Genomic DNA, 14,749 nt, shown 5'->3' with positions numbered 1-14,749 from the left:
CAAAGCGACTGACCGAATCGTCCTAGGCGAGCCAACACAGGACACCTGTTTGTGCAGGGCGTGGGCTGGGGTGGTGTGTTGCCTAACCTGGGTGGCCTTTGAAGAAACCTAGCCCGGGCTTGACTCAACTGCCAAGACCCCAGTTTCATCAGACACGGGGACACCTAGCACAGCCAGGCTTGCAGGGGGTCATAACCCATGCTGGGCTCGGGGCTCATGGTGATTGGTGACACCACTCACCAAACACCCAAAAGCGCACAAGTCTCCTGTGGCAACTCAACCCTGTAAAAAGGCATTCAGTACATGAGGTAGATACTGATCAAGCCAAGTGAGAGATACACTTCAGCTGAAAAAAAAAATGAAGGCTCAGCTCAGACATATGATAGATGCCCAAGTGCGGTTGTCTGTCAAAACCAATGTATTTTACATGCTCCAAGTGAACTAATAGTTATCATAGATAAACTCAAAGCTACAAAGCAAAATGTACCCAAAATACTGAAAGCTGAGCTAAAGTATGCACAGCTTTCTTAACCGAAATACCTAAGAATGCTTTTATTTCACTTGTCTTTCTAATTAAGTGACACCTCTTTTTCAGCTACAAATGGAATGTGCTCATGTGAAACCTATAACTTCATGCTAAATCTGGGTCATTCCTCCTCTACAGTGTGCTGCCTTGCTCAAAATAAAATCAGGTGGCCTTATCTTGGTCTCAACAAAAAAAAAAAAATTGTCAAGGCTAGTGCTGCCTTAGCAAAGCTTTTTCTTGAGGCTTCCTTAGATAGACCGACTGAGTTACTTTCGAACAAACCAGCCAATAAATAGATTATGAACAAACAGAATCAAGATTACACATTCCACTGAAACGAGTAGCCAAGTGAAATCACCAATTAGCTGAATACTCAGGCGGTTGTAACCTGCCAACTCTGTAGCCTTCAACAAAAACTCTTTTCATTGCATCAGTTGGCAAAGTAGATGTGAAACACGTGCACGACAAAGACAGGCATTATATGATGGTTCCCACATCAATCGTAGCTGGCGTCCTATGACACTGTGACATGGCACGTCCCAATGTCGCAAGCAGAAATTGCAACCGAATATTTTGGTCATTTCACTGCAGTGTCAGGTGTATGCAGTTTGAATGTTTTCGTGTTCTGCAAAGCTACTGCAAGCACCATGAGTGACAAGGAAGGTGTTGTGATATCACCATCTCAACTACAAACAAACAAAGCATTGCAACAACGACAATGATGCCGAGAAGCGGTGCTAAAATGCTGAAAGGTAGTGCATGCTTTGGTTTGGCTGCACAATTGGTTTTGTTTTAAAGTTCAGAAGGTGAAGAGGAATTGCAACAGCCAGGGTCCTCTGGGGTAACAACCGCTACGAAGTCACATAAGCACTGTGGAAGGTGTTAGCTGTGCCAGGGCTCACGTTTCCTAATGACGCACTGTGCCTGTTGTCAGGCGCCTGTCACTATATACCTCGAGCAGTGCGAGAAAGATGTGCGTAGGTAAACAGTAACAGTCAGTCAAGCAGCACCAAAACAGGACCTGGAAGGGTACATGGGCTCATCCAGGTTTGACACCAGAGAGTCCTGAGCCAAGCTGGGCTTTGAGTGGAACCTCAGCAGAATCCACGAAGGAGGACCAGACAATCGTTCCTTCATGTACGTCACGAAAAGGTGCCTACCACACACTATTTAGTATATAAGAGGTCGAATTTGGGACGCAGTCTTCCCTCGAAATAAGCTTTAGTCACTTTCCATGATCCCGAGTGTTGCTTGGGGTCTCGTGAAATGACAGCCCCGGCAAGTTCTTGCCCACAGGTACCACGAAAATTGCCAAAAACAGCACCAAGAATACAAGAACGCACGAGAAGCTTATTTTCATTAACATTTTCTGCCTTGTATAGGAAGGCGACACACCCTTGTAGTGATAGCTGGCAACTGGCAAATGAGCAGGCATTATCAGTATACAGGAGGCTATGCTCCATGACGCCTATCCTGGGGCCCTATGTTGCGCTTTTCGGACTCCCACGGCGACGAGGGAGACGGAAGTGACGTCAAACACGCAGCAAACGCAGATTGGATGTTGATTGGTGAGAGTTGCTGATGACGAATTTCCGCAGAAGAAAACAAAGGAAAAGTGAGCTTTGCTTTCTTCTGCAAAAATTCGTCATCAGCGACTTTCACCAATCAACACTTAATCTGTGCTTGCTGCTTTGTTGACGTCACTTCCTTGTTCCTAGCCGCCGTGGGAGTCCACAAAGCGCGACATAGGGCCCCAGGCAGGTCAGTCATGGAGAGCTTGGCACAAACCACCTTCTGGAACCCCGGTGTTGACAAAGACATTTAAGGCCATGTAAGAAGGTGCGAAACATGTGCCCAGTCCTGTTAAATGCCCCTGGTGCAGGTTCGGGTCAGCTGTTTGGATACCATGCAACGCTGAACATGGCTTATATTATGCCGTACAGCTGGAGAGTTACGTGATACTGATCGACACAAAGCAGATAGAAGCATCGGCCGAGACCACAGTGGAAGCCCAGTGCGACATCTTTGATCGATTTGGACAGCCAAGGACACTTGTGTTTGACGACAACAAACCCAGATAATAGTACTGTTTTCAAACAGTTTTTACAACGGTCATGTACATCACCCCACCACCGCTTTGTATCACCCGCAGTTCATCAGGTTATCCGAGCATGCAATACGTGGAGACAAGGGGGAATTTATGAGGTTCAACCTCACAGTCTTGGAATTAGGCTTGCAAGCACTTCCCCGCTGTTGTTGAAGTTCCACTGCTGCAGAACCTCAGCAAAAGATAGGAGGTATTCTTCTTAACTGTTATTTGGCTACCACATCAGATCCCCGATTGATTTTTGTCTATATGCATTTGGACTCGTCCCCGCACATGGGAGGCAACCATCCTTTTGGTGTGGGACAGATTGTGTGGGCGCGCAGTTTAGGCCTATGGTGGATTCCTGAAATTGTCTGCTCACTTGATGGTATAAGAATGACAACAGTAGGCACCTCAAGAGGACAGCACCAACACCAGGCAGATCAGCTCTGGACACAGCTTCCCCCCAAGTGGGCCAGCCTACCTGTAGTAGTTTTTTGACGGAGAGGCAACAATGTTGGAGGTTCGGTGGTTCAATCATCAGGCTGGTCCTTGGCAGCAGGAGACATCCAAAAAGCGCTGGTAGAGCGGCCAGGTGATGGGGTATCCTGATGGGAGACTAGTAGTGGCGGGGTTCACAGTCAGCGCGAACCCTGCCAACGACAAAGCAGAGGTGAGTGACATTTAGGTTTAGATTTCATTAATTATAGAGCAGAACATCAGAACTGAAAAACAAGAATGGCAAAGAGGTGCAAGCTCGGACTCAAAATTGCACTCATAATAGTGCAAGTAGTGTCTGTGACGTTGTAACAAACTAGTAGAAGCCAATTATTAGATTCTCCTTTCCTTAAGTTTTTTTAAACAAAACCCCAAGAAAGACATTAGGGGGGTACAGAATCAAAACTTGGAATATTTCCAGAACACTTCGAAATAAGTGAAATATGATCCACAATATCCGTAAATGATAATGGCACGCTTGTATTTTTAGCAGATGGCTATATTTTTTGTTCCAACCGACAGATTCTGGCGAGCGCCTCAAAAACAGCCATCGAGTCGGCATGCAAATCTCGGGATATTTACCCGTGACGTCACGCTCGCAACGTCACGGGCCCATACGAGCCAAAGGGTATAGTAATTACGATCGCCGTCACTAGGTGGCGCCAGCTTTATCGTCAGCGCGTTGCAATTCTGACAAGTCGGAATGCCCGAGGTACGGTGTACTAGACCTGAGACGTGCGCCAAGCGTCGCTCGCTCCCGCACGCCTCCATCGGACACGCCACACTGTGGTGTAGCTCCTGATGGGCCCGTGACGTGAGACATTCCAACAAAGCTCAGACCTCAACTACCAGGTGGTATTAGGACATTTTTTTATTTGTTTTAAAATTGCTTTTCTTGCATTTATAGACGAAAGAGTGCTGTTTGTGAGCTGCTGTCATGAAGCAGACCATGTCTACACAAAGAAGTAGGCGCTAAAATGTTGCTTTTGTACCTCATTAAAGCAGAACGAAAAACTACTGCTCTCCCATTCTTAATATTTTTTTAACAGTAGCTATAGGAAGACTACAATAATAAAAATACCAGAACACAACACTTATCTTCTAATACACACAAGTGATCAATGAGAAATGATATTGGAAAAACTTAATATCCGAGGAAAGTTTGTCATAATTGAGATAGTCGCAATCAGAGAAAAATGTTGATTTAATGGCGGCTGTTGTGGTCACAGGCATTTATGATAAAAACGTTTTTTAGAAGAAAAATCGAAAGAGAAACAATTAATTTCACAGCACTGGGATTCAACGAAAGCGCCCGTCTAGAACGGAGGAGATGCTAGCTCGTCCGCAAACGAGCAGCCATCGATAAAGCTTTGTGTCGCATGCTGGTGCACGCTCGTTCTTCAGCATACGGTTTAGAGCGAAGAGGCCAATGAAGACAGCAGCCGTATTGTAAACACCAACTTCTTGGGAGGCCGGAGCTGGGTGGCCATCCTGCGCGCTGACTATATTCCATTCATCCCTAAGCTGAAACTGTGGTGAAAGCTACGTCTTCAATGGACCAGTCATACATCCCTCTTTCACCACGTCATCACGCTCCCGCTCATATCCACAGACCGAGGACTGGGTCAGGCGATAAAAGGGAGGCGGCTGGTTAGTTCGGCGGGCAAGCAGTTCCCACTGCAGTATCAGCTCAGAGCCGTGTTTAGAGAGTGTTTGGTCAGTGCTACGCGCAGGCAGAGCCTGGGCATGCACCAGAAGCAGAAAGTGGGCTTGACATTCTTTCTTGACCAACCAGAAGCCTAAAAGAATCCCTAGCGGTAGTAGCGAGAAACTGTTTTAATCATAGGTATATGTTGGTGTATGGTTTTAATAAGCACGTAAGTGTGAAGTGTAGTGACCCTTCATGGTTTAAAATAGGGTGCACAGGATGTTACAATCATGATCATGCAGAAAGATGTAAGAAACAAATGTGCCGCTCAACTCTGTTTTGCTCAGGGAGAGTGTGACCGCTGAGACGGTAGATTCCCGGCCTTCGGCGCACGGATTATGTCGATCGTTCCGCCAGTCGCACACTCTTTCACCATAATTTCGGATGACCGTGATTGAAACATCACATGTACCACATTTTCAGTCACCGAGAGTTACTCCGACGCACTTATGAATTTTGTTTCTCGCAACCACCGCCAGGGTATTATTTCCGGCTTCTGATTGGCCACATTCGATTTTGTGAAGACGCCCTGGAACACGCCCAGCCTGCTTTCGGCCAATGGCACTTCCTCATTTGTCTCCTATACTTCCCAACGAATGGCCAAACTTTCTACATATATGGCTCTGTATCAGCTTAAGGGTGAACGGAGTATAGGGCAGCATGTCCCAATGCAGTGAAATTTCGTAAAGTCCAAAACCGGCTACAGCAGAGCGACCGGCCAAGGGGAAAAGATCAGAAGGTTTGAAAGGCCCCGTCTTGCAAGGCAGACTGGTAAACTGAACAATCACGGGCGTTGGAACACTGTGAAGAACATCAGGGGCTTATTTACTGTCCTAAAAGAACTGAAGGAAGACATGTGTGGGAACACTGCAAAGAACCTCAGAAACTTATATACTGCCCTTAAAAAAAAAAAAAAAAAAAAAAAAAAAAAACTGAACGAGCACGAGTGCAAGAACGTTGTGAAAAACCGCGGGGGCTCTTTTTGTGCCCAGAAAAGAGTTAAACAGTCGAAAAAACGGGACGGGCCGACAGGCTCGGCCAACGCACCAAAATATAGCGGTAGGTGACGCGCCGAAATATAGTGGTAGCTGACGCACCAAAATGTAGTGATCCTCTGGCGGAGAGGCGACGATGATGGAGGTTCGACGATCCGGCTGTTACTTGGCAGCAGGAGACGTCCAAAAAGGGCCGGTAGAGCGGCAGCGCTATGGGGTGTCCTGATGGGTGATGAGGCAGAGGCGATTGGCCTTTAGATTTAGGTTTAATAAATCATAGAGCAGAACATCAAACCAGAAGAACGCAAACGGTGAAAGAGGCGCAAGTTCGGGCTCGCGCTGGCGCTTGTAAAAGCACAAATAGCGCTCGTGACGACACAACAATCTAGTAAAAGCCAATTACTACGCTGCCACTGAATCTCAACCTGGTACTGAATTGGAAAGTTCGCGCACTACGTACGTACAGCCAGAAGATCACAACCACGACGGGTGCAGCTCAGGAATTCAACCAGTCCGAGATTGATGAAAACAGTACGGGCGACACAGTCACATACCTCTGAGCATGTTTACCCTGCCGATCCTCGGTCCCATTGTTCAATGGTTCGACACGATCAGATATACAATTAATCATTTTTTTATATTCTTTGCAATAAAATAGGGCAGAAAGACATCCTCACGTCAGTTCGGCAAACACCCACGCCGTTTGTTGTTGTTATGATGCCACAGCTACACCCCACCACGGTCCACGGCTGTCGAGACCAGTGTTGCTGCTCGCGCTGACAAAATGTTTATTCCACCAATTTACGCGAATTGCACGACAGATGTGATCCTGGCGGATCTTAAAAGATCACGAAAGCTAAGGAAGCATATCATATATAGTCTTCCAGTAGTTATCCAAGTTACTAATATCATTTACGACTGCCTGCACGTGAATATCGGATTCGAAAGTGACCACACCACTGTCGTCATCTGCAAAAAGGCGGTCATTCCACAGCGGTTTGGGGTCGTCACTTTGCCCAAAGGCTAGTAACTCGCCTTTTGGGGTAGTCAAAACCTCCAAAGCGCCATTTGACTACACAGGGTAGTAATTTTTTCTTAGAGTGTAAGTATAAGGACTATGCACAATTCTTCACTGATGGTGCAAAAACTCCACACACTGTCGGTTCAGCTGTATATTCAGAACAATTTGTGAAAGCCAGAACACTTTGTAAGCTGGGTACCAAGCCATGTGGGAATTTCAGGTAATGAAAAGGCGGATAGGGTAGCCGCCTCTGTCAAGGGTACTCTGGAAACACTCGTTGGGCTGCCTCAAGAAGATTTTATACCAGTTCTCAGAAAAGCAGTTTATAACGCCTGGCAGCTGGGTTGGGACAAAGAAATATATAATAAGCTGCATGTTGTCAAACCACGTTTGGGGGTATGGGAGAGTTCGCACCATAGAGGCCGTCGCCGTAGAGTTTAATGTGTCGTTTGAGAATTGGGCATTCACGTGAGACCCATCGACATCTTCTCTGTGGGGAGGACATGCCATTCTGCGAGCATTGTGGTGAATTGCTAACTATAATGCACATTCTATGGCACTGCAAATTCTTTGATCAAGAACGTCAAACAAGTTTCCCGTCACATTCCGGATATCTTCCATTTCATCCAGTCTTCTTGCTGGGAGATGAACCTTTAGTCCCCTCTCATCACATTCGAGATTTTCTTAAAAAAACAGGCTACCTTAACCAGTTATAAATCTTCTGCGTAGTAATTCCTTTCATTCACTATAGACTCTTTTAACAGTTTCTTTGGCGCAGCAAGGCCTACGTTTATTTTTGCGCTTAATAATCAATCAATCAATAAAATATTAAGCTAATCGTAATGTTGATATAACGAGAACCTTCCATTCCGTAGGTTCGAGCCCCCTAATCGAAGAAGGACCCGAGGCCGGCTCGACGGTGGCTCATCCAAGATGAGGTCCTTCTGCATTTCCGGATTCTCCGACGCCCTGGACTGGAGGCCCATCCTCTTCCAGGAGCCCGCCATTGCACACAGCGCGTGCGCACTGTGTGGACTCGTGTCCCTCAAAGCCATCAGGTTGTCCTGTGGCCACACGCTCTGCTCTGACTGCCACGAGGAGTGCTCTCGGCAAGAGGGCGTCTGTCCCATCGATCAGGAATCCTTCGGCGAGGATGACTGCTCCCGAATCTACCTTTCAGTGGGCTTTTTAGCCAAACGCCGGGTAAGTGCTAATGTCATGTTTGTTGTGTCAATTATAAGCAAAAGGAAGTGAGTACCTCCTGATTGAGATCATTGCATTGAGGCACTACTTGACCTGTTCTGCGAGAGTGCTGAGCTAGGTTTTTTGACTTTTGTATTCCAGTGGTAACTACATTGGAGTATAAAACCTCTACCTTGGTTTCATTAAACAAATACGAGCAAAGTAAAAAATAGAGCCGCGAGAGTCGAGCCAATCCGAGCTCTCATGCTGCCCACGCGTACCCGTACAAGTGAAAGCTCCGTTCAAGTTATCATCCTCGTACTTGTAGCTTCGGCTGTGCTTGATTCTTGATTATTGAAGGTAGAATAGTAATTTAGTTTTCTGTTTTGACATTAAACTAAAGTGTGGGCTTAAGTTTTCCTCCTCAAAAGTTTTACTTACCAAAACACGTCGGCTTTCGCACTTACCTCTCTGCGCTATACTTCGTGTAACCGACATCTGTCGGATTTGGCGCGGCACACAAAGAAATCATAATTAAGGAAACATTAAAACGATTAACTTTATTAAAAAAGTTGCCATCAGTAACACAAACCCCCCTGGATTACCAGTAATCAAGAGAGCATGGGTTCATGTGCCGCAGCTAGCAATGGTTTCACAAAAATTCTCCCCTAGTAAAAAAAAAAAATGTTAAAAAAAGAAACTATAATATAGGTACTTATGTATGCCTTATACAAGTTATATAAATTCAAATAGGTTCATTGGACAAACCGCATATATTTTCATAGGTACGTTTTTACTTTGTGCTTAATGATTTCTTGCCTTTCACATTTTCGTTTCTGGATATTGTAAAATTAATGTTTCATAAAGCACGTTCAGTGCATCTAAAGCACTTATTTCCCTATCACTAAAATCATGGCGGTAGCAAAGCCAAAGTATATGACATAAATGCATATCTGGATTTAGCCTAACTACGCCGAAATATCGCGGTAAGCATAGCTAAAGTGTGGCTTCACTGCAGTCGAGGATGCCCGAGATCGGCCAATTACAAGCAGCGTTATTACAAAGTAGCTATGAGTAGATTCTGTAGGAAGTAGAGAATGCTGTTCTTCGCTACGAGATAACGAAACCCAAAGTTCGCACGCTGCATATCTCAGAACCGACTGCTCTATACCGATTATAAGCGATGTTCATAATAAGTTAAATGATAAACAACGGTAACAGAAACTATTTAAATAATTGCCGCACACTAGTTATTTAAAAAAAAAAAAAAACAGCATGACCGGTGATGCATACGTTGGCAGCGTTGTGTTATGTTTGCTGTTGAGCATACATTTCCATAGATTTGAGATTGGGAATATGTAGAGGTGCTTAGCACTACGACCGTACTGCAAACATCGCGAAGTATTGTCACATTACATTGTGAGTAGTGTTACCAAGATCTGAAAGTACAAAAGTTCTCCAGCTCCCCTTGTTTAATTAAGTGCCGTCAACGTTTTCCGACTTAGTGATACGCCCTTGTTTGTATTTTCTTGGCATGACTTTATGTAACACCCGCGTTTTCGATGTTTTTGGTCTCACCAAGGCGGCCTGCTGGAACAAGTTCAATGGCTACAACTTCGAGGGTCCCATTTGCAGTCTCTTGAAGCACTACATGGAGTGCGCTTTCCACGTTGTGTCCTGTCCTCGGTGTCAAGCGTCCGTACTGAGGAGCGAGGTTGTGAGACATTGCAAACGTGGTTGCCACTTACCCGCCGTTGGGCCCGTTGATGACACAGACCGTGGCACACAGGGATACGACAGCATCGAGCAGACAAGTAATGAAATCAAAGAAGCGTTGGGCAGGCTCTCTGAAGACCTGTCCTGTCTGCAAACTAGCCTGAACCTGTGTCGGGAGGACGTCAGAAAAGCAGAAAGGAGTTTGAAAGAACAGCTGGAAGCTCACTCTGTGTCACTTATTGAACACTTCTCCAGATTGCACATCAAAGGGCCTTCTCTTGCGGAGGACAGACTGAGTGACGTCGCTGGTGAAGTGGAGAAGGGTTGTCAGGCCGGAAACTTCAGCGCACACGCCGAACGCTCGCTACACGCCACAGAGAGCACGTGCCAAGGACTGCATCCTGATCACCGAGGAAAGAAATTCCACTGGTACTTAAGGGGATTCACAGCTCTGGAGGAACAAGCACTCGAGGATGAGGCCGCGGCTGCTGAGAGCCCCCGGCACTATTTGAGCGGATACAACGTTTCCATTGTATGCAGCATTGAATGGGAAGATTTCTTCTGTAATGTTTATATGTATTTAGAAATATATCCTGGAGCCTACGATTCAAGCCTGGAATGGCCGTTCAGCAAGACTGTCAGTGTCAGATTCGTTCACAGCGTGGACGAAAATTTGAGTCTTTCCTTCTCAGTTGATACGAGTATATGCAATGGTGACGAGTTGCAGAGGCCAAACGGAAATTCCCACAGAAGTGGTGCATTCTTGAAGGAGTTGAAACTGGAGGATATAAAAAAGTATGGGTTTGTTAAAAGAGAGACAGTGCACCTGTACTTTGAGGTCGTGTAATTGAAAACCTGCCTCTGTTACGAACGAATGACAAGAAAAAAGAAACAGCTAAAATTAAAATTAGCATCTTTACGTCTCCTTCAATATCGCGGTATCATTGATAGCGCAGTTTTACAGCTGTCTTTTTTTGTTTGCTAGAGCTAAATCACCTTCAGGCATAATAGGGAGAAAACTTGGATGTTGATATATCACTTTAACCCATTTACCATATCGTACTGGTTTTGCTGTTGATTACAATCATATATTTCATGTAAAAATAAAATGAAACGAGATAAAAACGATGGATTGACATAATGGTTTCGTTCTTTTATCTTTTCTATTTGTTGCAATTGCAGCTTGATCAAGCAAGAATTTTTTAATTTTGTGAGGATGTCTGTGCCCTTCTGAGACGAAAATGGCGCTCTTCTGGGGCAAAATAAAAATTGGAGTGGTGAACTTTATCCTTCTCATGCACTTGGTTCTTCAGGCACGCTATGTCATTTTTCGAGAAAGAGTGCGAAAAAGAGAAAAGAAAACTTAAAAACTGCTCGTTGGCCCATACGCACCGAGGTTCACGGGCGGGCAGTTAAAGAAGAGAGAGCTGGGCGAAGAGGCGGATGGCGTACTACTGCCAAGGATCACCGAACTGCAAAAGGACGCCACTAGTGCCACTCAATAAGCTACGCTTCAGAGTAACGGCACTTACCTATCTTGGAGCTTAAAATCATGGCGGCCAGTTATCTGAAGCTTTATCTTAAATTACAGGAAACTCTTTCCCGTCCTCCACAAATGTTTAAACAGTTCGCGACAGTGGGAAACAATGTTATGTAAGCTCACTAACATTGAATCTAATGCTGAGGAAGTCTCACTTTTGAATCCTGATGATCGGCAGTTGCGTCTGGCCTGCACAAGCACCAAAATGGCGGCGCCCACAACAATGTCGGGGAACAGCGTGCCGATAGTCTAAGCGTAACTCATTCGGTGTGTCAACAGCCGGCGACAGGTCAAGAACGAAGTGGAAGCTCCTCCCATCCCTTTCCACTTCAACAGAGCAAACGGTGGAGAGGAGGTCGCCTCCTCTCCAGCGTTCGCTCTACTAAAGTGGAAAGAGGTGGGAGGAGCTTCCACTTCGTTCTTCATCTGTCGCCGACTATAGACGCTCCGAGCCATCGCAGCCAATCGAAAGCTGTGAAAGCATCACGGAAACGCCCCTGCCACAGTGCTTGCGTTTGCACGCGATGTTCACAGTGGTAGGGTGCCTACATGTCTGTCTGTCTAAGGGTGAAGACATTCATTGTTGCCTTGAATGTGCCAGCGCGTGGCGCTCTGGCGCACTCGGTGCGTGACTTGGGCGGTGAAATGGCGTCTATGCATTAGCCAAAGCTACGCGCTCGAGCTGAGGGACACCAGATTGCGCGCGCTTGAAAATGCATAAAAAAACGATTGGGCGGAAAAATGGCTGAGATGTCACCACTCAAGCAAAACCGCGCGTGTGTATGAAGGCACTCTACACAGTGGCACCGTGTGCACGAAACCGACGAGGGAAAATGAAAGGCGTTTAGAAATGTCTGTAATGCGAAACTAGAGCGCAGCTCTTAAGGAGGAGGAAGGGAGGGTACGGGGGTAGGGGAAGAATGCCCCTCCTCCTCCTGCCGCCGGGGACGTGACACGGATTCGTGATGTCATTTTCCCCGCTAAATCTAGCGGGGAAACTGAATTTGTGTTGAGGTAACCTGACGTCAATTTCCCCGCTATATTTAGCCGGAAAATATTACCCCCAATTTAGCGGGGAAACGTCTCATAATGCAAGGCGCACGGTCACGCTGACGCCGACGCCGCTCCACATGGAAACGGGCCCGTAAGAGCTGAGCTCTAAAAGTCCTTCCCCTACGCCAAAGGGCGAGGCATCCAGACATGCAAACCTTAGCTTACAAAATGGGCAAGGTGTTTTGTAAACTATACGAAGTGATGAAAATAATCCCTGGAGAAGGGGAACAAGAGGGACAAAGGACAAACACAAATCTCCCAACACAGCTAGGTGACTGGTGCGCGACCGAAAAAATCCGCCTGGTCCGGGTATCGAACCCGGGACCTCTCCATTACAAGTGGAGCGCTCTACCAACAGAGTTAACCAGGGGTTAGACGTCAGTTGAGCAAACGAGTTTTATCAGCCGCCACCAGTATAACACCAAAAAGGGTGAAGCTTGCAATTTAAGGTTATGATTATAATGCAATTAAATGCAAAGGTGCAATAATCCCTTCTCCAATGATTATTTTCGTCATTCTTGTCCAGCTCGCTTGCACCTTTGCATTTAATTGGATTATAATCATATACGAAGTGCCGTGGACGCGCATCTCGGGCGCAAGCCACGAAAATGGAGACCGCGGATCATCCTCCAGTGGTTGTGGGGCCTGGCTGCGGGGGTCCCGAGCGCGTCAGAGGTTCACGCGGTGGCGTAGACGCAGCATCGGGTCGCCATATTTCTGGGTATCCGGTGTGATCTTTCGCTACAGTTGCGTTCTCGAGACCCATGTATGTTGTGTCTGGTAAGTTCTCCGTTTATCTATCGCTTTTAACGTTACTAATGCTCACACACCGACGGACGGCTTTCCCCGCGGGGCACGTCCTGGCAATTTTCGCTGGAATCATCGCTGTCAGTCTATTCTTTCCGACCACAAACAAACAAAGGCCAATGTCTCAATGTTTGGGCTCTAGCCGTGGGCCCTGTCGTTGGGAGCTGAAGTTTTGTCCGTCCGATTGGTTGAGAGGGCTTCGGGGCCTGTACCGAATGGAATTCTATCTAGCCCCTATTGGTTGGGACATGTTTCGGCGCACTGTCATAACCACCGACCGGACGGAAAATCGTCGAGTTTGAACGAGCCCGAGTGATCCAGTAGTACTCTCCCGCGGCTCGCCGCGTTACTACAGTCGTGCGTGACAGCCTCTGCTTTACGGCTTAAAGGCCTCTCCACACAGGACAGTACAGAAATCGTCAGGCGACTCGACTCGGACAAATCGCTCGGCGCTCCGCTTCGGGCCGTTTTCTTTTTTTTGTCGGGGGGAAAGTTTGTTTTGGTTAAATCTCTCCCGTGCCTTCCACGGTGGCCTTGATGTGCTCATCACGTGGGCCCGGAGAGTGACCCACACGCTATGTTCGTTGTGGGTCAATCGCTCAAGACCTCCGCCTTATTTCAGGTTCCGAAAGCGGAAAATAAAATGACACCAAAACGCACGCTACCACGCAGGAATCTCTCAAATCCACCCGAAGCCGGACCTTTTTGGCCTTCCTGCCGAGGCAACGGCGGAAGCGAGGCCAGCGATCCATGGGAGAACACCAGTGGCAGGTGGCGTGTGACGTCAAGTCTGACGAGCACCGACGCCAAAGAAAAGTGGAGGACGCGAGGAGAAAAGTCGTGAAGTTGGCTTGCCCACAGAAATCGTCTGGCGATTCGACTTCTGCAAAAATCGTCAATACTGAAGCCGACGCTTCAATTTTGACGATTTTTGCAGGAGTCGTGTCGCCTGACCATCTAAATTTCGACCCTTGAGTCTCCGTTATGAGAACCTCCGTCTCTCCCTTAACCTCCCTCTTGAGAATATCTATTTACTAGAAAATGAATGTCATGCTGCCCCATGGGACATCAAGCCTGTAGCTTGTGATTGGTGTTCTACAGAATATACTAAACGTAACGTCTTCCCACTCATTCTAAAGCAGGAATTCCCAGCTCAGCTAGAAAAATGCAAACATTACTGCCAGTTTTGCACTGATGGTCGAAGTCCTTAATGTATGTTGGCTCCGCTGTTTATGGAACTTCGTTTACCCATGAGACTCGGCTTAACAATGTCGCCAGCATTTCCACTGCTAAACTATATCGTGTCCCGGCTGCATCTGACTGTATAATCAGGAGCAAAGAGATGAAAGTCATTCTTTTTGTAGGCTCTCAAAGTGTTCTCACTGCGGTATGTTCCGTCACACCACCCAAAAATAAGTTGACTCAACTCGTACGGGCCAAGGTACAATGGGGACTCGCGGGTGGGAATGACACAAAGTTTTTCCGAGTCCCGAGCCATGTGGGCATCGCTTTGAACGAGGCTGCAGATCAACTAGCCGCCTCTTCCCAGAACCTTTTACCATAAAATGGCCACGTACGTCACCAATAACTTAAAATGGGCATAAGGTTGTCACTTGT

The 14,749-nt window shown here is 46.7% G+C and overlaps 1 protein-coding gene across 1 annotated transcript; it reads left to right on the top strand.

Annotated features, from left to right (window-relative positions):
- Positions 1-7,707: 7,707 nt before the first annotated feature.
- Positions 7,708-10,579, top strand: LOC8026568 (TNF receptor-associated factor 6-like). Its single transcript, XM_040210517.3, has 2 exons — positions 7,708-8,037; positions 9,599-10,579. The coding sequence occupies exons 1-2, from the start codon at positions 7,768-7,770 to the stop codon at positions 10,577-10,579; spliced, it is 1,251 nt and encodes a 416-aa protein (XP_040066451.1). The 5' UTR covers positions 7,708-7,767.
- The last annotated feature ends 4,170 nt before the right edge of the window (positions 10,580-14,749 follow it).

The sequence above is a fragment of the Ixodes scapularis genome, unplaced genomic scaffold (genome assembly GCF_016920785.2).
Source record: "Ixodes scapularis isolate PalLabHiFi unplaced genomic scaffold, ASM1692078v2 PGA_scaffold6__148_contigs__length_123643588, whole genome shotgun sequence".
In the NCBI taxonomy this organism is placed as follows: Eukaryota; Metazoa; Arthropoda; class Arachnida; order Ixodida; family Ixodidae; genus Ixodes; species Ixodes scapularis.
Note: the sequence above shows the minus strand (reverse complement) of the source record. Positions and strands in the feature narration are given on the sequence as shown.